A 25903-nucleotide genomic window follows, 5' to 3' on the forward strand; every position below is an offset into this window, starting at 1 on the left:
ATAATGAGTGTTGGAAATGCTTAAACTTTGTTAAAATAATTTGTAAAAGTTGTGGAGTCGAGTACGCCAGCCGCTAGCAACGGCCATCAAGATTCAATTTGGCAGCCATATTTCATTAAGTTTCATCCAGCAGCCGAGATATTTACATATTTATGTCGCCAACATATGTTTGAAACCCATCTGCGTCTCTGGCATCAGCCCTGGGTTACGGAATAGTTTAAATTTGTATGTTCTCAGGTTGAATTTATCACACATTTTTCATTAACTAAGTTATTCGTTTAGAAATACCAAAGACTAAACATACTCCTTCGGTAGATGTGTCATATTTATGGATCAGCTGAAGACAACTTTACTGTTAGTAATGGTCGGTGCCGCTAGATCATGATTGTTTACAATTTGTTTCTTGTTATTTCAGTTATTTTGAAACATCGTTTGTTTAACCCAATAAAACTATCGAATAACAAACAACACATTCTCAAGCTTCAAAACCGAACAGTAAAGCACACATGATAAAATTAATCCTAAAATAATAGAAAACAAAATTTCGTCGTAACTAACGCCTAGTGTCACCAAAATGGCGGCTTTTTAGAAGAGGGCTGCCAATATTTAAACTGTGAAAACCACAATTTAGGTTAGGTGATTTTTGTGAAAACGTGTGAGTAAAGCTATAAACTAGCCTCACCTAACCTAACCTAGCCTAAATTGGGGTCTTTCCACAGTTCAAGTAGTAGTGGTTCTCTTCTGTAAAAGACCCCCAAAATGAACTAGATATTAATAAAAAAAGTTTCAGATTTTAGAATGATATGAAAAGTTCACTGGTGTTGGTGAGTCTAAGGAAATATGTTATGATGTGCTGGTAGTGTAGTACATCTTTTACTACCACATGATCAATATTATTGTTATTTTTTGAAACTTAAACTTCTATCAAAGCCTAAGGCATGTTTTTATAATATGTGTATAATACCCGGTATGCCTAAAGGACGTTGAAAGTTGTCTCTATTTTGAGGGCTTATGTAACCACGTACCGGTATACTTGCTCCTTCGATATTTTGGAAAATTTAGGGAAAAACATATTAAAATCAGTATTATAAGGAAAACCCATGAGGACCTGTTTTCCGTTGAAGATAATGATAATATGGATAACCGTCTAAATGGTTCATCTATACTATGTTTGGATACCGTTATTTTCTACAGCTATTTGGTCAATAACATGATCGAACGGATTCTTTCTTCCAAAAGAATCGCCTTCAAAGAGCTCTCCATATAATTTGTGGCCTTTAGTTCACCAATTGAGTCCAATTGGGCGGATGTTTATTTGTTGTAAGTCGCTTGACCCAGAAGAATGCTATTAGCTCTTTAAACATCGATACTTGTGTCTAAGTAAAAGATAGGTCTATCAGTAACCTAATGTTCTGATTTTTCATTAACATCATTACATTCAAAATTATTTTGTCCGTATTATTTTTCCCTTTATTACCAAGCACTATATCATACCATGGTTCGTAATAGCTTACCCATACTAAGATATCATTTTTACTGCGTAAAAAATAAACATAAGCTAAATTATTTAACAAAAATCATTATATTATTATCTGTTTTCCACCCATAGTATTTAGTCGAGCCAATATAAGAAGCTTATTCTTGACCTGAAAGAAATTCATTCTTTAGTAACTAAGAATAATTATATATATTTTTCTAACACAAGATATTATTGAAAATCTTGTTATAAAGTGTACGAATTAAACCTTAGCTGTACACATATTTACTCTACAAATTAAACCTTAGTAGACATATTTAAATCCCCCATTTTGATCTTTTTATTTTTTTTATACAACAGGTTACAACTTCAAACAAACTTAGCTTATTTTTGTAATACAATTGTATTGTGTAAGTGTACAATGACAAATAAACAAGTACCTTAAACTAATGTTTCTGATGTAAACCTAAATAGCTCTATGTTGTCAGTAACGCATGGACGTAAGATGCTTGTTTATATAATTTTCGAATTTATATAGCTCTTCAACATTATCGCTTAGTCACTAAACGTTTAACCTTCAAAGCTAGAGAATTATAAGCCATGTAGTAAACTAGAAGTGAATTTTCTGTAGCGATATTAGTTATCTTTAGCATCGCTTTATCCAATCATTTAGAAACAGAGAGAAAACCCCAATAATTCACCGTTCGAGTGGAATGAACGCCCTTTCATGTAGTATGGATTTAATGTGCAGTAAATGTTGCCAGCGCTACAAATGTGCTCACTTTTATGTGCTAATCTTTGCATGTTACTGTATATTATCTCTTTTGTAACAAATGTTACTCTAGTTTTTCCAACGGTTTGCACAGATTAGCCTATGTATGGAAAACCCCTTCGGGATTTTAAAATGTAATACACGGCTTCAGGAATTATTTTTGTGTATCGAACAAAGATTAAATGTTTCATCAATGAAAACTTGAATACATTTTTCCTTTCATTATGTTTGATGAAGTCTTTGTTTTTAGATTTCGTGCCTTTTGCAAGTAATTGTGCGAAGAAATAGTTCAATATAAAGCGATAAAGCGATCTTCACCACGTTTCCTGTTTATCAACTAGAATATTTACCCAAATTACGCTAAAATCAAGTAGAGCTATTATCTAACTACACTAAAAAGATTGTTTGAAAATGGATTGTATTGCGAGTAATGTGCATGTATGTATACATTATTAACTTTACTATACATTAAAACTTAATCAAATTAATTATATAAAATAATGATGTGCATTTGGTATTTAAGTGATGCTAAATGTTACTAAATGTAATATTAAACTTTTAGTCCTCTATAACTTTCCTGTTTTCAGTCAGTTTAGATCTTGTACTTCTTGGACATTATATGATAACTTTTTGTTACCTTGGGGGCTCATTTCTATTTATTCCACAAATAGAAAGAATATATTAACCATATAAAAGCTCCTCTTCAACACTTGGAAAAGGCACCAAGATAAAATAACAAAACAGAAACACTTTTTAGTACAGCAACTGTATTTTTCTATATAAAATAAAACACTAATTAATTGGATTGTTATTTTTTGCACAATTAGAATTAAAGTACATATAACTACTACCTACTTTTTATTACTGCCATTATTTCATAAGAAAAGGTTCAATATCTGAAGACGAGATTTTGCAGACTAGGAAACCTGTTTCCACTTTAAAATAGTCAAGTAATCAATGTTAAGGTTAAACTAATAAATATTAGGAGTGCTGTTCAATCGTAGAATATTAGTTCCATTATACAAAAATTAAGACATATTTTTTTAAAAATTACATTCTTTATTAGACATTTAAAATATTTATATTCATGTGTATAAGAAGCTAAACGTTTTGTGTGTACTAAATTTTGAATTAGTACACGATTCACAGTACAAGAGTACACACCAACTCTTACAATGGCGCTCTGATATTGGTCAAATGTAATGATCAAAGGGCGAAGTCGTATTCACTGAAGTTTAAACCATCAAGAATCTTTCATTAAAGCAATCCACCGCACAGAGTAGGTTCTTTGCTCTCTCATGCGAGAAACATACGTTTCGACACAAGGGTAAATAACGTCTAACAGAAACGTAGATTTTTCTTTAACTCAACAGTTAGTTTTACGTGTGCTTTTTCAAAAGATCTTGTATGTGAGCAGTTCAACTATAGCCATTATGATGTTCAAGTAAAACTCGATATATACCAAACAATCTGAGATATTGGAGATAATTGAAAGATATTTGACAATAGTTATTTCCAAATTAATATTTCATTGTTATATTTACGTCAAAGATTTTTACGCTACACTACATTATTTTGACGTACTTCAAACGCAAGCATTTAGTCCAGAAAACAGCTGTTTGCCGCCAGCTTATTCAAATAGGGTTTCATTGCGTACTACTGTACTGCAATGAGTTTTACCGGACACCGATCAGCTGATAATACTGTATTTAGATGGCATTGAGTGGTTATAAACAAAAACATAACCTCTCTTAGACCTGATTTTTAGACCTTTAGTTGGTGGAAATTTATAAGGATTTGTAAGGATGTAGTAGTATGGCGTAAACTATCGTACGTAACTCGTCCAAAATGTGTGTACCGGACTCGTATGGTAATCCCATAAACACTTATTTTCAGGACTAGTAACGTAATATACTATTACATAGCATGTATTTTTGGTTGTAAAACATAGTCCGTTGAAAGGGTTATTTAATTTTTGTATACCTTACTATCCCAGTCATCAGATAATACCAGTAATAATAACTCCAATTGATTTGCAATACGCCATTTAGTAAGGCATGGTTGTTTCGTGACCTTGTTTTTTTTATTGTACGGTGGAAAATATACACCTTGTGAAAACAACCTTATATAGAGTATAGCTAAGAAATGAATACCATAATCGATTATTTTTTTCATTCCCAAACTAAATCCTGCACGATATACTCTATAAGATACATACATTTCCAAAAAAGTTCTTCCTGTTATATGTTCTTCCTTATACTTAAATTAGGCCAAAGCTTTGTATCGTAAGTTAAACCGTCAAAGTAAAGTGTATTGCCAGTAGAGGGCAAGAGCACAAGCTTGTCAAGAATCCGTCTACGCCATATTTCATTAAATTGACCGGAGGCTGAGGCCCTTTGGCTCTCCATTCAAGCAATATATGTTTTCTAAAGACGGGCAACCTTCTCTATTGAAGAAGTGCTCTCTCTAATCTAGCTTTGAGGGGTTCAGTTTTCATCCTGCTTTGGCGTTTTACGAGATAAAACGTCCTTTTGAAAGGGTTTTATAAATTAGAGGCCGTTCGAAGTTGAATATATTGCGAGGTATTTAAATTGTGCAGCTAAGATCGGTTGATTGAGTTAAACTAATTAAAATTGTTGGACACATACTGATCCTGATAGTATGTTTTAGTAGTGTATATTTATTTGTTTTGGCTGGTTAGTAGTGATTTAAGAGATAACAACACTATTTTTTCAGGCCGTAACTAGAAAATTTTTACAGAATTATTTAAGCATGAAATTAGTATTAAAACTGTACCTTTTACTTTAAATAAAAACTATGGATTTGTGTCAAAATTAATAACTGAGCTTGCCTTCCTTAATTATGAATAATTTTCAGGTTGAAATCTTAAAAGTAAGATTAATAAACAAAATCAAGATTTTGCGAAAACGTGTGAAAATTCTAATTAATAAAAAATTACTTAATTTAAAATCTAGTTTTACATTAGGTTTTTTTTACTATTTTCAAAATATTAAAGCTGAATCTCATCGTTTATTTTCTATTTGAATTTAATAAATTTATCACGACTAATCATACTTGTCATGCATAAACAAGGAATCCTAGGGGACAAAAACCAACTAGGTTACAAAGCCTTAAAAATATTAAAAAGGCCATTTCGTGAGAAAGTTGATCGATAATAGTAGTTTACGCAACGATTGCGTTAAGTGAGTCTTTACGACACGAGTAGAAAATTTAAGGCACGAGCCTTGGCGAGTGCCTTAAAAACTTCTACGAGTGTCGTAAAGACTATTAACGCGAGTTGCGTACACTACTTTACCTACGACCGTTTTTAATTACTATCAATCTGGATTTAATTACTAACAATCACTACTGATCACTTTTTAGAGAGGTTATGTTTTCGTGTAATGTCATTGCCACTGAAAGTTGAAGTGCCACTGACTTGTTGTATAATCAGCTGATTTCCTGTAATTACGTGTTTGTTAAACTTCGTTAAATATTACATTGCTAGCAGCATTCTTACCATAAATAATATTGTATCAGGTAGCCTACAATTCGGCAAATATTTCATTTATTTTTGGACTTCCACCAACTTAATTAAGAATACGCGAGTATCAACATGAACAAGTCGGATCAACAATTAAATTGGTCAACTGATCAGCTGATCAGCTGATTAGTTGACGTTCGAAGCATTACAATTTTAATTCTTTTCTCTCAATACTTGAACCTCATTGGTCCGTTACCTGTGTGGATATGAGAAAACTATGCGGATATGAAATGAAACTATGCGGATATGAAAGTAAACAGCTGTAAAGTGAAACTTTTCAATTCTAAGAACTGGACTGAAATGGCTACTTTAAAAAACGGTCGTAGGTAAAAATATTATCATAACTTATGAGCTTTTTCAATACTCTTCTTAGTCTAATGATGAGTATATTTCCTTTGTTCAAGATATTTTCATGGAACCACTACTATTGGTAAATAAGTGTACTTGGTTTTGACAATATAATCTGTTAACCCCCATTGGCCTGTAAATTAGTAGATGCTGAATTTCTCAAAAGCAAACTGATAACACCTTGGAAGATTTGCCAAATAAAACCATAACCATACAAGGTCAGATGTAATGCCCAAATTTCAGATCATTGCTCCAGTAGGCTTCCGAGCTGACCAGTCTACCAGACTACTGGTTGATGACTAGACTCTGGCTTCTATTATCCCGTTCATTAGTCTGGCCAAAGGTCAAGTGGGCATGATTGCTGGCTTACCCCCTCCCCCCCCCGTGAGTGGTTCCTGTTCTTTCATACATCAAATTATATAAATCACTGCTTTGATGCTATTATATGCTTCCAGTTAGTAAAAAAGATTTTCTTTAAAAATATAACTTAAAATTTGTCATATTACTTCGACGACAGATAAATAGCTTACATGCTGTTATAAAGTTAGGTTAACTGTGAACTGTTCAGAAGTAGTATACTATATGCGTAATTCTGTGAAACATTATAACCTGAACAAACTAGTATATTTTGATTTGTTGTGTAATGTTATTTAATCAAAAGTAATACCTTAAATGGGTTAAAGAAATACAGAACCAATACTCTGATTCAGGGTTCATTTGATCTCCCAGCCTACATTGGAAAAATTTAGCTTAAATGGAGCCTCAACTATTGGGCGTATTCCTCGTTTATTTTCCCTGTCGAAATTGCCAATTCAAAAGTTTCCATTGCCCCTGGCGAATTGTGTCGCGAATTCCAATATTACCGGAGAACTTACAAATTTCTTCACCGTTACAATGAAACTTTTTATATTACGTTTGCTTCTACGAATGCTTTAGTTTATTCATGTTTTCATTCGCCAGCAATAAACTCAACAATACTTAAGTTTTTCAATCATATTGACACGCCAGATAGAGTGTGTCCTAAGGGAAAACAAGTCACTAAACAATTAACAGCATGGCGTTTTACGTTCAAGATGGATATTCATATTTTAAAAATAAGTAAATCACGAAGAATGTAACCTCACTTTCAAAAATATGTTTGAAAAACAAAAGAAAAATTGATAATACCTAGTGCTATATATAGTATGTAGAAATTTTGTTAGGTCAAGTAAAAAATTTGCTTCCCGCTTGAAACAGTCAGTAAACATCTGGTTTAACTGAACGTTCCTATCGTAATGATTTTGCGTAACCTTTATGCCGGAGCTGAACCGTTCTCACTGAATGACCCTTTTCAACCTGGGTTTACACAGCTTTAGAATTTGCGTTCGCTGTTATTGATCTTCGCCAATTCAGTCTGAGGTGCATTATGTTTGCTTTCCCTAAATGTTTGTTCCAATTTCTTTCAAAGAAACTTACCTTGTTTAACATAAAGTTTTAAAGAGAATTTGGATGTAGATATGATTCTAAATAGATAAACTGATTATTAATATCCATCCAAGTATTGTATTAGAAAAGTATAAACTGTAGAGCTTTTGTTCAGATATAAAACATGTAAATGTTAACAATCATTAATTCCAGAGCCTAAATGTGTATATGCATAAAGGGGAATTTAGAATACTGCAAGTCATCCTACACAAGCTGTATCTGTGTCAAATGTAATTAATTTCTGGATATTTACTGAAACAATAACTTAATATTAATCCAATTTCAGAGAGATGGTAATAAATCTATAGTGTTATTTAACACTGAAAATGTCAATACAAACTTTAATTTGAGGTTGAATATTGCAAAGAAAATGGTTGACTGGACATTGTCTTTATAAAGTTGGCTTTTTCTCCAGTATGTATTTAAAAGTAGAAGACTAACGCTTTCTTTGTGAATACTTGTTTGATGCAAATGATGCAGTAAAATATAGGCTATGTGTTCTCTATTTAAATTTCTATCTGATTAAAAATATTCATAAAGGGACTGTCTAACCTTATAACAATTGTTTTGTCATATTTTAAGGATCCACGCTGATTTGAAAGTTTCTATCGCCAGACTTGGATTCAAAAGTATTTCTGGGAGTAAGCTACAAAATTATACATTTAATTGTTCATAAAATTATAAACAAATAACTGTAAATCCTAGCTGTAAATGTAAATTTGTGATTATAACCTAAGCTGTACATATAGTGTTGAGTATTATAATATTATCATTATTACAATATTTCAATATTCTTATTTTATAGAGGAAAGCTTCAGCGATCTGGCAGTCAGACTGATACGATGATCCATGGCGTATAATATATTTTCATGAATCTTCTGTCGATTTCCGTTTCCAAGTCATTTTACCAACGTCACATTTTTACTATCGCTGATTTCCACGCTTCTTGAAGTACGATATTTTCACAAAATCGCCTTCCAAGCGCATTTATCAACATTTGCTTTCACTCTTTCGTCTTATATTTTATCCGTTATTTCATCTCGTCTTTTATTTTTCAGATACAATTTTCCCTATGACCTATAATAGGTTTGTGTATTATTGTTTGTCTTGCATCCTTTGGCGAAATAACTTAAAGTAAAAAGAAAACAAATTCAAAATATACCTTCATGTCATAAGAGGATTTTGAAAATAATTTGAGCAGATAAAACCGTTTGTAATAATTATAGTTTTTAAACCTAGAAAATTAATAAATCACTCACTGTTTTTAAATACTATTTCGTCAGCGATGTTGCTCTGTCATTAGCACTAATGTTAAGCTACAGAATCAAGCAATTAAATAGCCCGGGCTTCGTTTACCCGCCAAATCGGCTCTTCCTTTGGTAATTACGCTGATTAACAGCTGTTTGCTTCTAACAAATCGAAACTAGAAAACAAACCAAACATTGTAAATCACGGTTGATGATCTATAAACAAACAAACCTAGTTGTGAATATGCGGTGATAAATTTATAAATTATAAATAACTGTGTGTAACAAACATTTACATGATTTAAATTTCTAAAATGTCTAGGTCCTATATCATATTTCTAATTTTTCGATTAACTTTGTTCTGTATCTATTGGTACACTTAATTATAGGTACATTTTTAAGGATTTTTAATGAGTCCTGATAAACATTTTAATTAGATTGAATTGAAAATTAAGTATTTTAATGGTTCAATGTACATTAAAAAATCTCTCGAAATAAATTATTGTTTAATAAATCATTCCCTCGTTTTTAAATTATTGTTTGGTAAATCTTTGAGTATTTTCAAATTTTATATTATAATATATTTTTCAATATTTATCCTTGCTGAAATAATTGTAAACTATAAGCTGTTTAAAATAATATATACTAAAATCATTAAACAAAGCCAATTTATAATATTTTTCTAAAACTTTGATCGAGCTCCTGGTTATTGTTTTCCTGCAAACCCAGTTGGTCAAGCATTGTATTGATCTGGCATTGTTCAAACAAGCCCAGTCGAACCAAGGGTTTAACTAGCTCCAGCAATTTCGTTGAACTTTATTGATCTCCAACTCACTGGAAGAAGGATTTGGGTTGATTCCACTTCACCGAAAATCCACCTTTCTCATTTAAGATCCAGATTTTCATTGCCAAATCCGTTAAAAGTTTACGTTTTGGTTGAACTGATTTAAAACTTATTAAATTAATCTCTTCACTCGGTTACTTTATTATTATGTAATCTTAGCCCATATTAAAAATATTACACTATAAAAATTACACGACATCAAGCATTTTTGCCATTGCAACCTTGTTCTATATTTTGATTGATAAAAAGAATTATATATGTTGTGGAATGATACTGACTTTTGAAATTTGTGCTTTTAATAATTTATCTAAAACCTCAAGCTGGTGTCGTCATTTGATTATATTTATGATCCATACCGTTTCTGTTCTAATATCTGTGGAATAATGCTATCAGCTATTTCTTTATCTACTGCATTCAAAAGTCAACAGCTGATCATATGTCTTTGTTTATGTGTCAAATACTGCTTCCATAAGGATAACATTGAAACTTTGAAACCCAGTGGGGCGGAATCCTGAGAGACTTTTTTAACGCCATATAGATGTTGGCACTCACCGATATGGTCTTTATCACCAGGCAAAATTTGAAAACGATTGATTCAGCCGTCTAGGAGGAGTTTGCGTATTACGAAATGCACAAGAGTCGACGTATAAGAGCTTCGCTCGCTTCGCTCGCTCCGCTCAATAATTTAACCGAATTGCCAGAAATTGATATACATTGATGCATCTTATTAAGATGTGCCCGAAATACGAACGAGCTTTTAATAGTTGTATCGTTTACTTAGAACGAAAGAAGCATCTGTAGAAAAGTCCCAAACAAAATAATCATAAAATAATAAAAAAATTTTATATCAAAATATTATACAATTCCAGGGATTAAATTAACCATTTAATGACCGTTTACGTCCCTCAAGCATTAAAAATAATATTTTAGATGTCAATCTTAGCCTTGGACAACTGCTATGTAAATGCATTCTACTAAAGATAACTGTGTTTGATTTGTAACAGATGGGTCATTAGTGATATTTTGAGTGTTGAAAAGAGATTATTGATAACCCAAGACTCTTACAGATAAAACGTGTCAGCCTGTCAATATGTACTTGGGTCACAAAATTTAGATATTGTGTGTTCTAAGTGAATTATACCGATGTAAAAAGTGTTTACAGCAAATAATTTTGTATCTACGAAATAATAACAAATGTTCAGTCAAATCTAACTATGACTTAAATATATTAGCCTTTTATTTATTAAAAAGGTTTTCCTAAAAATACAAGGAGGTATCTGCAGAGAAACAGGCAGAAAACAAAATATCTACAAAGTAATATATACATATATATATACACACTGTATTACAGGTAAATAACCATACTTGCTGGCCAGATAATATTGCCAAGTGTACGAACTGTTGTGTAATAAATAGTGTATCGGATTTGAATAAAAATATTTAACAGCACGACAAAATTGCATCTGTTATCTTAAGTCACGTTCGTTTGTTTATCATCTTTATACGCTTGGATGAAAAAATCTAAACTTTATTGGAATTACTTTATACATAACACTAACGAAACACAGCTTATTGTACAATTAACGAGTAAACGGCATCTCCTACACTTACCTAATGTAACCTTTTGAAACACGCACTATCGTGATGCTTTTTAAAACAATAACTAGTTTGTTTTGTTACTAATTTTAAAATTGGCACGGGTAATTCGTAAACAGCACAATCGGTGGCTTTATCAGAGGGTCTCGGAATGAAGCAATTATCAATCGTCCCTTATTGGAGGTTCCAATTAGTTCTTCCTTTGGTGATTTTACTCATTACCTCCAACCTGTCCTGATTGGGACCTGACTAGATGGGAGACTGACTCATCTAATCATTTATATAAATTAACTAAACATTGGTAGAAGAGGATAATTAATTATTTTTTTTAAAAGTTCTAGTAACTGGACATTTTATTTACTGTTTTGAAAAAAAATTGCTAGACCATAAATAATAATAAAATGGTCTTTCTGCAAACAAAAATTCCTTAAGAGTGTTACGATGGTGGTTTTTAATGTTGCACTTTCTAAAGTGAAATTCAAAATGAAACCTTTTGTTATATAGTTTGAACATTGTCGCAGATTTGCCATTACGATATTTGGTAGAACATAAAATAATTGGAAATGTATTTTCCCATTATGTGCTATCTAGGGTATCTGACCAACATACATCTTTGAAGGAATTGTTTCATTTTTGTTATTTCTAAGAATTCTTTTGGCGTATTTCCTATCATAACATTCCTCAAGTATCTGCCCCAGGACTTTCAAAGTTGCTAAAAATCAGCTTCCAAGTAACAACCCGATCACTACAATATTCTCGTATAGCTTCGAATGGTTTGGAAGTTTCATGTGATTACAATGTCACATTGCTAAACATGTGGTTAGCTAGGCAAAACCAAGAAAAAAACACGTCAAAAACAAAATGCTTTAAAAATCAATGGTGTCAATATTTACACAATCTTTCTTAAATAAAATGCTAAATTTTGTGTTTTGTCACTTTTATTTAGATTTTATTTAATGTTAACAATTTTAAACTTTACCTTACAGTTTATTCAAATGTAGACATTTGTTTTATTATTTTTGTTTTCTATTAGTTGCACGAATCAAGTCATAGTCTACAATGAATGTTGACGTCATGATTCTGCCGTCCAACAGCAGTTCAAATAAAATAAATCGTTTAAATCCCATATTCCGTCCCAGGACACGCGTAAAGCTTCTAGTCTTTATTAAAAATCCTATCTGTCAATTCGACGTATGCATGTTATCAGTCCGTTTGAAACCTAGCTATCTTGTCAATATAAATTCTGTCAAAACTCAACACGAACAATCGAGGTTTCATTTTTTTAAATACTGATAGAAATACATTTTACGCTTCCCGGATTAGAAGACCCACAGAAATAGCTTTTTTATGATTATGTTTAGCAGTTAAAAGTATTTTTAAATAGTAGGCTATTTTTCCTTACTTTGGATAAATAAAAAATATATTAGCTACGGCTTGGATTTTAAACTATAAAAAGCCAGTCTCATAAAATAAAGTTCGCCAGGTTTGCAAGCACTAACTGGGGCGGGTGTTAATCGTGTTTATAAAGGTACTGGTTGTTGTCTCGGTTTCGCACCGGGAGCCATAAAGTGAGCTGTTCGAAAATATATTCATGAACTTTATTCCTGCCCTGGATATCAAATAGGTAAATAAAGGTGTGCTAGTCTAAAATTGAGAATTCTATCAGATATTTATGATGATTTGTTTGATGTTTTGATAAACCATAAAATGTCTCTCTCTTTTATCGTTATACAATTTCACTGGTGCATAGTTCTTTGCTTGTTTAGCCGAGGAAAAAATAATTTAAATATTACTGGTATTTTCCAGGGTTTTACCATGACATGCAATGAAGTTTATTTTCATAATTCATCCGAAACATGAATTATTGTATAAAACTTAAACTAGTTTATACATTTCCCTAATCATAAATTATGAAGAAAAACTTAGTTATACTCTGTTATTAATTTTATCCACCGGTTTTAGGTTGTTTAAGGGTAAATTCCCCCAAAACATTTTTGACCATCAAAATATAGAATTTCACAGTGTTTCTTAAAAATATTTGGTAGAGCTCCAAGAAACAATTATATAAGTATAGTGAAACTATCATACTAAACCATTATAGTACGGTTATTTTTCACTGAAAAAATTAAAAAAATCGTCAATTAAAAATGGTTATGTTATTTCCAGGGAAAGTTTTGTAAACCATTATAGTTTGCTTTTCTATGGATTTATTTTTTATAAAATTTGGCAAGTTTATTAGTTTTGTACTAAGCTATTATTATTTTACCAAAACACACTTCATTGCCCTCCCTTTAGCAGCAAACCTATGTACTCGTTAAACCTAATGTTTTTTTTTTTTTTATTGATTAGTGAAAATCAAATCAGGCAAATGGAAATTCGCTTGGTCTGCAGGTTTGCTGCGGCGGAGTTATATTTTTATATAAGCTGTTGGTTTAGGGTGGGGTAAAGTAACGGGGAAAGATTTCTTCCCCTAGAACCATCTAAATTTTGTGAACGAAGTTTATATAATTTTTGTGGCCCTTACATTATTACTATCATGAAACACTATCAACCTTGGTTCTTCCCTTACTCGTATCATGTATTTTTCTCACAACCATACTAAACTAAACGCTAATCATAACCTTTATAAACATGTTATTACCTACGCCCGTGTAATGTACGGTATACTGCGAGTAGATATTCGAGAAGGGTTAGAGGGGAGTTTGAATATTGCATTATGAAGACGAAGTAATAAAACACAAGCACCGCTGCAGGTGGGAATAGAGCCCCTTTACGTTCTGTTTTCCTCTGACTGTAGGACGAGGTACAATAACAGACTAGCAATGCTGTACAACGGTTATGCGTTGTGTTGTACTTCAGTTTCTTATGTAAAATCCACGCTTGCTTTTAATACTCTTATGAAGGGTAAAATTTATAGATTATTCGTAAAACATTCATAATAGTGTTGTTGCTATTGAGTATTGTATTGTATAATTACATGGAGAGTTTTTACAGTTAATATTATTTTAATCACACAGAGGATGGAGACTCATTAAAATAAGGCAAAAGATAACAAGTACTGGAAGAAAATATGAGAATATTTGTTTATCTAATAACATTGAAATATACGTATAAAAATAAAATACTGTAAGTTAAGAACAAGGACTAAATACATACTACTTCACCATAAAAATAATTACTCTGGTCGTGTCATTTAGTGACTCTTAACCCTATACTCTTTCTATTCACTAATGTCTAGTCAAAGAGAAATTGCTTTAAAAAATGCTTCAATGCTGTAATATTATGAGAAGAATGATAAAAACGTGAATATAAATAAATAACAAGACTAACCTTTTAATAATAAACGGTTGATAATGAAAAACAATAACAAAGAACATAAAGAGGCAACATGTAAGAACATTTGACACTTTTCAAGTTTGTAAATCTAGAAAAGTACGTGTAATATTTGAGGGGAAAGGCTCATAATGGGGCAGTACAAATATGATAATGTAGTCACTTGTGTTGCTTATGTAATATTTTGTTATGTAATGTTATGTTGGATTCCGTATCCATTCCGCACTTACTTACAAAACCAGATTTTGTTCCTCCTTTAGAAGTAACAATGTCAGTCAATGATGTTTCCTTTGTTTTCAAAATTACTGAGACTAACCATTCATCCGGTCAATCTTTGGTTTAATGAACTTAGAAAAATATAGCTTTACTGATTGAGCATTATCTTTAAATGGACTGTATAAACTGCTAAAACATGTTTTAAAATCGTCTGAATACCTGATTAGCGTTAATAGCGTTGTATAAAATGTGTAGTTCTATTATAATCCTCTAACTCAATGACTATTTACCCGTCTAATGGCATTATACAAAATCCTTTTCCATAAGTTACTCTCTGTTAATCTGTTCAATCATTTTTCTACCATTTTGTATTTTGATTTCAGGATGATTTGAGTACGCGAGAGTGTTCCAAGATGGCGGCTACAACATGGACCTACGTCGTAGTGCTGTGGCTCTCCCTTCTATATCTACTTTCACCCTCTTTGGCCGCCAGATATAATGGTAAGTTAACGTGCTATACACAATGTAATACTATTTATTTATTTGTACATGACATTTTCGAAAACTATTGTACCCTGTACAGTTAAGTGCACAAGAATATTTGATATATGCGTGGCTGGTCAACTGGTTACAGACTAAGACCTATACTGAATGCTAGAGACCGACCCCACCTAACATTGGCGGTTTTTTTATCCATATAGGTATGTGCCGCGGGGGTCGGAGTCCACTTGCTTCCCTATCTAGAAAATATAAGACAATAAATAATTATTCAGGGGAGAAAAGTTCTCTTAACTCATGAAATTTCTCCTCACAACTAGTAAAATCCTTCGTTACTACGACGGGTTTTACAAAGTTACCCTCAGAATGAATACTAACATAAGGATAATCATGGTTGTTTTCTGAGAAAATGTTCAGAATGTTAACGATAAAAGTCTTACGGTTAAAGTTCATGCCTTTGAAACCACAGTGTATGTAAAGTAAATGTCGTTCTATTCGAACGTTTCCAAGGTAAAGTTGTTGGTTTTTAATCCTATTAGTGAACTCTCTGGGGTAATTGTTGTACGAGACATAAGTTAATATTCCAGAATTTGAAAGTTGTATGGCTTTTAATGCAAGCTGTAACATTGAAATTTTATATCAAACTAATTTATATTTGTTTTATACTATTAACACATCAAGTTAGCTCTGAGCAAGTTAATTAGCCTTTATTTTTAGCTGAACTAAAATTAATATATATTTTACTTAACCTATAGAATAGATTTGAACTGTTGCTGTAGGCATAAATTTTGCATGAATTAAAATGTCTACAACTAGACTTCAAATTAGGTCCATGAATTAAATGGCTAGTTATATGTTCATTCAGTTCAATCTATTGTTTCTTGTCAAATAGTTTTAGCGTCTGAATAAAATGTTATTCAAATAAAAGGTTTAATAAAATGCTAATACTGTTAAGTGATCTAGTTATATATATATATATATATATATACCAATAGCGTGTATAACAAAAATATTAAGTGAATAATTATTTGGGACCACCGTATTCAACGATTTTACACTTGACAGTATAACTGGTATTTTTGAATTTTCAAGGATTTTTTATAATTTTTAGTTATGTAAAATATACAATACATAACTGCATACATACACGCATAACTACATTATGTAGTTATGTAAATAAAATTAAAGTCAAATAAATAAGTTTACCCAACAGTAAATTGTTATATCTAAAACAGCAGAAAATTGGTGAAAATAGTAAAAATGTAGGTACGAGGTAGAGGAATCAATTCTTTGATCAGGTGAAGGTTGCACACATAAACTAGGTTGAGAAAATCTATTTTGTTTATTGAGTGATTATTTAACAAATTATGGTTCAAAATCTTTGAAAAAAGTCCTCGGTCACGAGTTTCAATTCCAGATCATAATACGTCGGAATTTTAACTAGGCTAATCGTTATGAAACATATTATTTTAACGTAACATAAACTTACAAACTCTATAAAAACAAGTCAATTTGTTTTGGAAATCGCCGAAACAGACGCAAAAGGAATGTTAAAGTGTTTCGAGATTCTATTGCCATGCCGGGACCACACTACCACAATTACCATCAGTGGATGTCAATCGTCAGGTGGCGTGACTGCAGAGGCAATGTCGCATTGGGTCGTTCCCTTGCTGCTTTATTGCCCTAATGAATGAAATTGAGGCGTATCGATCTACAAGTGGGCAACTAACGAGAATTATAATGAACCGATTGTTGAAATTGCTAAGGCAAATACACTGAATGTTATCGCTTTTTTGAAAACAGCACGCTAGAAAGCAAAACAGCAAATCAATTATTCAAAACTGCCATGTTTCAGTTAGAAAAAAATAACCAACAAAGTACAGTAGTGCTGAGTGGTGTAGTGGCTAGGATAGGGAATGTTTTTCATTCAGTTATTCAAATATACGTTTGACAAAATAAATTTTAGCTTACTTTCAAATAAATGTATTATTTTACTCCGTAAAATGCTCCAGCAACGGGACTCCTGAAAGTAGAGCAGAGACAAATCAACTTGGATTATCGTTGAACAGAGTTTAAGCTCAATAAGCCAAACAATCTTGAAGCAAGTTAAACCCCAATCTCTACTAGTTTTGGTTGAACGATACAAGATCAATACTGTAGGTACTTGTCCAGAAACATAGGTCCATTATAGGTCAGTGCATCATCATGCATTTGATACCGGGCTTAGAGTAACAATAAGTTTAATAACACGTTTTTGGCTCAGTTATCAGTATATTGGTTAGTTTCTTGGACAGTCTCAGGATTTGTGAAGTTTTTGCTAGGTTTGATCCTTAGCATACGCCTATCTCAGGCGATGAGGTTTGGATCGCTCCACAGGGATTATCAAAAAATCCTTATAAACACAATTCAAATGTTACATTTTCTCCAATCCTTGACTTTTATTATACACCACTCTTATATGTATAAAAACAGAGAACATCAATTGAAGAGCATTTTAATGAATTAAGAACGAAATAATAGCCAGAGTAACATAAGAACGAAATAATAATTACATAAGTAACATCTTTGTGAAAAATAGTTTTACCGTCCTAAACGTTTGATCTTAATTTTCATTAGTTATCATATCATTCAAAATAACATATCCTCATTGTGTATTGCATTTGCGCTTGTGAACGTGCGAGGTTGTTTTGGGCTTTCTGCAGTGACTGTGAACGTGTGCTTTTATGATTTTGTTTCTGTGATTGCGCGCGTCTGCATGCATGAGTTTTGGCGGGAGGGATGGCCGGAGGCGCGTCGTCTGACGAGTGTCAAACTGACAAGGGAGGGAACGTAATTGATTATGCATGTTCTCACACTCTCCACCCTCGGGCAAACGTCACAAACTGTCTACAACGTGAGGAAACTGTAACTAACAGAATAGAGAATCAATAAATTCTGTGTGGAAATATATTGTTAGATCTAAGTCTGGCACAATCTTTGCCAATCTACAATTTAAGACCATTTCAAACCAGGATGGGGGCTTTATCTTGCTAAATTTAATTTATGATCACGGTTAATATCTCAGGTCCCAAACAGATTTTACACTATTTTATTACCGAACAACATACTTAGGAAGGGTTTTTAATATTGGTTTGATATCGCTTTTCTACATTTTAGAAGTAGTAATATTATATAGGTTTAAAAGTCCTGCATATTCAAATTTTCTAGAATCAAATTAGGTTTAATCATTTCTGAGCAATACCTACGTGCTTGGCGAGCGAGTTGGTCTAGTGGTCAGAGCGCGGGACTCCGGTTCCTGGGGTCCCGGGTTCAAATCCCACCAAATCACCAATGGATTTTATCCAAGTGATAATGCCGTAACCCCTAGGTCTAGCCTGAAGTAATGTGAAAAACAATTCCTAGGACAAAAAAATAAATAACTACGTGCTCAGTAGAATATAGATAGTAAGCCAAACAGGATTTATAAATTAAACTTATTTATTTATGATTAAATAAAGTTATAGTTTAGTGAAGATAATCCTTGTTTACTTGAGTCAGAACGTTTTCCCTTGCCAAAGCATGCTTAATAAAAGACTTACCATGTATAGTTTAAATTAAGTGTTTGTGTCTGTATACAAGAAAATAAAACATAAACAACACTATAATTAGTTTTAGTTAAAAAATAAATTTAGTTCAATAACCAAACATAGAATAGCTAATAACAGTTGGTTCTAAAATAATACTTTACGTTTGACGGATATCCTTAGAGAGAAGTATATTATGCGGACGGTAGCTGAGGAGTTTTTAACGAGCATGCAGTTAGCTTGTAATAAGCATTTTCTTCACAGTGATTTAAGAGAGATAGAACTGGCGAGCTCCATGTAAGTAAAGAGATCAATATTAATGAAGTCAGCCTCTCTGAGTTCATAAAGGCAGCTCTAAAAGCATACCTGTATGTTTAACTATGTACTCTTGCCTGTTGTACGCTGAGTCGTCTCTACATACAATCTACTCTATGATAACAGTTGTATTGTACTTCTAAATTCACCCATACTTCCTCCAATGGACGTTTCCAGCTCAGTAAAGTACAAACTAATGAAAGTTAAAATAGTAAATATAGATAATAATAGACATTTCGTCTTGAACAGTACTATCCAAATACCACTAATCACTAATTTACATTCAGCAAGTGATAAGTGTCCTAAGTGATTCGGAAATTTAACTTAGTAGTTTCAGTGTGTTTTACTAGAAGAAAATATAAGGAATATATAAAAAATTTTTTAAAAATAACTTTGTACAGTGTAACCCATAATAGAACTACTAATTTTGAGCTATAAACTTGATGGAAAAAGTGAATGATTTCGTTTGGTTTCAAAAACTGTTTACATAAAATTTAAAATACTGTAGAGTCTTTAAAACGACTCTATAAACTATACAGTTTTCATAAAAGGTCTTGGTGGTCTGTTATTTCCTGTGCTATAGCATTATTTTTGTGCTTACTTAGTATGATTGTATTCTAAGTTAAAAAATAAAGTTAGTTTTTTTTTTAGATTGAATTTTATTTAAATATACTTAAGGGTTGACATTAAATACTAAAAGCAGATTTTTCGCCTTTTTATATAGTATACAAATTTGTTGATTTATGTTTCATAATCGGTTACAGTTGAGTGCACTGATATCAGTCGATATTTTGTTACTTATTTTAGGGTTAATGGGTGCTTAACTGTTTGGTTAAAGTACTACAGTACACTATTACTAAGTACACTATTTGTTGTTAATAGATCGATGTTGACGAAATCACAAGAAAGTTTATAATTCAAACACATAATACAAAATACCATACAAGGACGTACCTTAAAATGACCTTCCATAACAAATCATTGATCTAGAATATAGGAATTAATTTCAGGTTTGTGTGATAGCAGTTAAACATTTTTTTATTAAATTTGGTATGGTCTTATTATTTTCAATAACACATCATAAATCATAAGCAGTTTATTACATATATTAAATTATTTATTTCAACTGTACTCACCCTGTAATTTATGTAATATACGGACAGACATTTCCATGTTAAAAAAGGACACCAATGTTTTTACGTGATGCAATTGTTTACGGTCCTCTTTTTAGGTTAACCCAATTTTCTTTCCTGTAATTGTTTATTTTTCCTCTTAAATGTTTTACTGGTAAAAGAAGATCCACCTTATCCACGAAGCCCGAGCCAAGGTAGCTACACTAATGGCAGGGTGCGCAGTTGATTGTAACTCCCCCTGTTCTGTCTCTGTTTTTACACGCGATGTGATAGATTAAATGCTTCTCCCTTTCCTAATTGAAATATCTAATCAATAACAACAAACCTGGGGAATAAAAACTGTGCTTGTGTACAAACTAAACATTGTCAATGTTACATGGCTTATCAAAATGTTGATTATGCGCTTTAATTAGTGTTGTTGCTTGTATGATAATTGTAAATGCGATCGGGAAACTGATTTTGAAAGTGAATGAACAGCTGTGTAAAATCTATTGCCCTATTATTAGTTGAGTATTTCAATACACACGTGGCAAGCTAGGTAATCAAAACCCGTTCTTTGGACTCCCCTTACACGTGTTATAAGACCCTGGTATAGAAACATACACTTTAAAACCTTATTTATGCATATTTTCTACTTAAATCCCATACACATACTACTTAATTGTTTATGTAACTTGTATGCATATTTCCACTGGAGTCCAGTGCTCAATGGTAGTCATACAAAATAATTTGGTCCTGTCAAAGAAAACGCAAATCAAAGATTCGTTTAGTATTGAACCCCTACAACAAAGATTTAGTTTTTATGACCACTAGTTAAATGATTAAAAGTAATTTTATAAAGTTTCTGCAAAGAAACTCTAATATTATTTATAACCATTGTCCTTATAGGATTAAACAGCTTTAAATTTGTAAATTAATGTGGTGACAAAACAGTACTGTATATATCAACGAAATATCTCACGATCTATATTCTAATGCAGGCCGAAAGATTGTCTCTTCTGCTCATTTTCAGTTCGTAATCATCCTCGATGCAGACGTTTCATTTTTTGACATTTAAGGGACATGACGTTTTAAGCTCAATGATGCTAATTTTCATTTCAACCCTGGAATTGACACAGCATCGTGACGTTGGCGCTGGGAAGGCTGTTAGTTGATTGGTGAGAGCCTCCGGGAGCCCTCGTCATCCCGTGGCTGTTCCTCCTTATATCGCAATTATAATGTGTCTCACGAGGAATTTGTTATACTTATTCAACCTTTGCATTTAATTAATACAAATTTATTTAAATTCCTAGTTAGGATTTTTCTTTCGTCGCAAAACTAAAAATATCTACTTTATCTTGATGGTAACATGAAGTCTGTGATTTCACATTTCAAAACTACCTGAAAGTACAAAAACGTGTCAAATAACACTTGTAATCTTCTAATGTATTTACCGTCTTGTGAGTAAACTGTATAAGTGTAAATGTATTATTACAAGTGTTATTTGACGTATTTTTGTACTTTCGGGGAAAAAATAACTCATATAATAACATAAAACACTATGTTGTAAACAGACATTTTCCTCCAGAACGCAACATTAGACCAACGAGAGGCTGGTAAAACTAAATTGGATTTTAAAAAAATATTACTTGTATCTGAAGAATTACTTGTAGTACAAGAATTGCTTGACTGTGCAATTTCTATTTTATGCTGATCAAGGTCATTCGATTTTTTCGTGATTCGACTACTCAATTGCTGACAATTGCTACTCAATTGGCATCGACTGACTTTACCTAATTGATACAATTGCTTTCAGGCTTAAAATATATTCTTCTCAGAGTTCTGGAAACCTTTTGGCTTAAAGAAGATGTGACAGTTAACTCGGTTTATTCTACAGTTCAATAAATAAAACAAGTATGAACCTTAACCATCGATAGGTTAAATCATATTTTATGATATGAAGGAGATTTTGAATATTTTTAGACATTATAACACATAAATATGAAAATTGCAATCCTACATACAGTACAATTTTTAAATTACATTCCTTTAAAAAGGACGTATAAAGGACATATATTAAAGGACAGGGTGTGAACATCACATGGTTTCATGTTTCAGAATGAAAATAAAAGGTTTTAGAATGAAAGACTTGGACTCGAATTGACAGAATTCTGTTGAAAAGTAATTTAAACATCGTCTCCGGGGAGTCTAAAGTTGGAAGTATTTCCGATCATGCATCTACTTGAAATGAATTACTTTAGTTTTAGGTCAAACCGTTGCATTAGTTTAAACTTTGGCTTATACTCCCTATAAATTATTTCATGTGGGTACGATAAAGTTATTAACCATATAGAAAACTCTAAGCTGCTTGAATTAGTATTTTGGGCTGTATAATAAGTATGAAGTTTTACTATCCTTATAATCAACCTTAACTTTAAAGTGTTTTATTTTCAAAAATAAAATGTTTTTTTCTGTATAAAAAAGGAAGATTCGTAGAAGGTTTTCTGTCAGGACAGTCACTTTGCACATTCGGAGGGGACTGAGTACCCATACAGAAGGGAATGGCGGTAATTGATTATGCATGTTCGCAATATTTTCCAACCAAGGTGTCCGGAGTGCATGCCAACTGCTCACGACATGCCAGCCTTTTTATGACATGCCAACTGGCGACTGGGATGGTGAAATGTCTTTTTCGTTAGTGAAACTCGTAGTTTAACAAATTATTTTAAAGGTCGATACGTACATCGTTTGTAGTATACATTTATAGCGTTTACTGGCAGTCGCTAAAAAAGTCGGAAAACGTCTATATAATATTTTTTTTATTTTTGTTGGATTTATTAGGTTGTATTATTTACATACCTAAATCGTCAAAGTTTTTCCCTACGAACTATTTAAGAAATTCCATATATTGCATAAGTTTGTAGAACACCTTGGTGTTTAGCAGCTTGACTATTAAAGTCACCTTATTATAGTTTTATACTACAGCTAATAAAAAAAAGAATATATTAAAAGGATAAACGTTATGAACACTATTCAGTTTTCTTAGTCCCTATTAGTTGAAATTTTGGAGATTTCTTAAATTTTATACGGGGTTTTAAAACTCGTGATGAGACCAAATTAATTTAATTACGGCACAGAGAAGTAATATTACTTCTCTGTGATTACGGTAATTTTGCAATGCTGAGTTATGCTGAAGGTACCCTAGAACGTGACGAAGGCTACAGTGAGCCTATTAGCTTGACGTTCACCTCCCTAGGCCATTTGTCTAAGGTAAAACGAGGATTATGTCAATCTCTGTAATAATAAAATGATCTCGTCGAGTTGATATAGTGCTTGCTTTCAAATCGCAGGCCCTGGTCCAATTCCAAGCGAGATCTCCCTGGACTCAGGTAAACATTTCTTCTATTAATTAATGATGCTTTTTAACAACAGGTTGAAGTTAAATTGTAACAAGGCCACGGTTTGACTACTACCGTACAAAAAAAACCTACCAATGACTTAATTGAGTACACACACAAATGTGTAGGTATACCTATTTTGAGTACACACACAAATGTGTAGGTATACCTATTTTGAGTACACACACAAATGTGTAGGTATACCTATTTTTAACACCATAACATTTGGGTCTTTATAGTGAAGTAAAAAATGTACCTTTTACATTTCTTTTACTTTTGAAATACCAACTAGATATTGATGGGTTTGAACTGATAGTCTTCATTACATTTGGTAAAATCTTAGTATTATTAAAACGAGTTAAACCAATCTATTAATTAACGTTTTGGATACTAAGCAAACATTTGCATATAACTATTTATCAAGTATGGAGTAAAATGATATGATTTAAATTGGTCGATTTAAAATATTTTAAAGTTCACCAAGGCATTTTAAAATTATTACAACTTAGCAGTAATAATTCACTGGGAAGTATAATAAATCAAGAAAGCAACATGAGACCTTGATATCGAGTTTTGCGCATCAGTTTTAAAAGCTGAGATAAGGGAAGGGCGAAGTCGTAAGCGGGGACTACAAGTCTGAGTTTGGATTGGAAAATTTATTACTTCCCTAGAGCATTCGGTATACGCCATAGTACATTTACAAAAATAAGCTTTCAAATGTGAAATGAATTATATTTGTGTTTGTAAAAATAATTTTGTATCTGTCAGTTATTCCCTTTTTGATGTTGTCATATATTCTTGTCTTTTCACTGTTGGCTTTTGTTAAGTTTTTTTATAAAGGAACCATCTAAATCCTGGCCTTGGAACAAATACACAAAATGAAATAAAAATGTATGAAGATTTTTGCTATATTCGTGAATGTTATCTTGCGAGTAATTCCCAATAATGAAATCTGAAACCATCATTTAATTGTAACTGGAATATTTAGATGGATTAATTAAATTCACACAATACAGATAGAACATACCATTTGTGGTAACACTGTTCATAGTCACTAAACTACTTTGTTAAGTTGGTTGGAAGTTCGCTAAGAGAAGTAACCGCGTCTACTGAGCTCAGGCTGTAGCAACTTGCTTTGATAAGTGACGTTAATTTTCCTTCCTGCTTGTTTGATGTTTGATTGGGCCCGAGTAACTTAATGATCAGGGTGTCCAAACTGCAACGGCAAATACACATTTCCAATTCATACTAGCCTTAGTAGAATGTTGTACCATGTAAATGAGATCTAAGTAAATTTCCCCTCGATAAAGTATAACTTTCCACGAAACTACTAAAAAAATATATGGACCCTCAATTGACACACATAATAACGATATCTTGCTTAATCATAGATTATAGCCTACATAACCCAAATCAAATAGACGAATATTGAACTACAGTACTAACCTCAGGGAATATACACTCTGATACATAAATGTTTGTGAAATAGAAAAATATGCAACACGACCACTTGAAAGTATAAAAATACATTTTGTATGTTTACAACCAAAGTTAGTCAAATCACTGTAGGTTTTCGTGACAGAAGTGATTTCACCTGCAAAGTATATCCACGCCCTTTATTACTTCAAATGGAACAAAATAATACAGCGAAGGGGCGTTATCGGCGGAACGGTGCTTACCTCGACATCCATTTCCGCTCAGACACGGGGCCTCACTTTCAAAATGGTGGAGGAAAAATCTACATAGTCGTTTGGAACGATTCCTTCTTTATAGAATCAAAGGGAAGCTAATTTCATTTGTTTTTGTGTGAATTCGGATGAAAAAATCTGACTTTAGAATACCTCATACTCCTAATAATTTTAATTACCTGATCAATGTGATACTTCTTTCCGTCTCGAAGTCCCTTTCCCATTTTAAGGTTGTAGTAAGTAACACAAATTACAAAATAAAAGAAAGAAATTGCGTGAACAGGCCTACGCTATTACCAAATTATGTTGTGGGTGAAAAAATTTACCAACTGAAGGGACCAAAATTATCAGTATGTCAAACAATAACCTACGTGGCAGATTCAATTAATACCGTAGTGAAAAATTGAAAAAAAATGTTACAACAATAAATAAGGGAGAAATACTATTTCATATTGTAGTAGGCTTACACTGTATTTTCACATTCCATT

The 25903-nt window shown here is 32.2% G+C and overlaps 1 protein-coding gene across 2 annotated transcripts in view; it reads left to right on the forward strand.

The window, feature by feature from the left end:
* LOC128994123 (uncharacterized) overlaps positions 1-25903 on the forward strand; it is a 271028-nt gene that overhangs the window by 133717 nt on the left and 111408 nt on the right. For both annotated transcript variants that reach the window (XM_054418409.1, XM_054418408.1), the window contains exon 2: positions 15225-15342. In XM_054418409.1, the coding sequence (XP_054274384.1) occupies positions 15255-15342 (88 nt within the window). In that variant the 5' untranslated portion in view covers positions 15225-15254. The remainder of the gene's footprint in view (positions 1-15224; positions 15343-25903) is intronic.

This window comes from Macrosteles quadrilineatus, unplaced genomic scaffold, assembly GCF_028750875.1.
Source record: "Macrosteles quadrilineatus isolate MER2022 unplaced genomic scaffold, UCM_ALF_1.0 Scaffold_5__1_contigs__length_97177068, whole genome shotgun sequence".
NCBI classification, from domain to species: Eukaryota; Metazoa; Arthropoda; class Insecta; order Hemiptera; family Cicadellidae; genus Macrosteles; species Macrosteles quadrilineatus.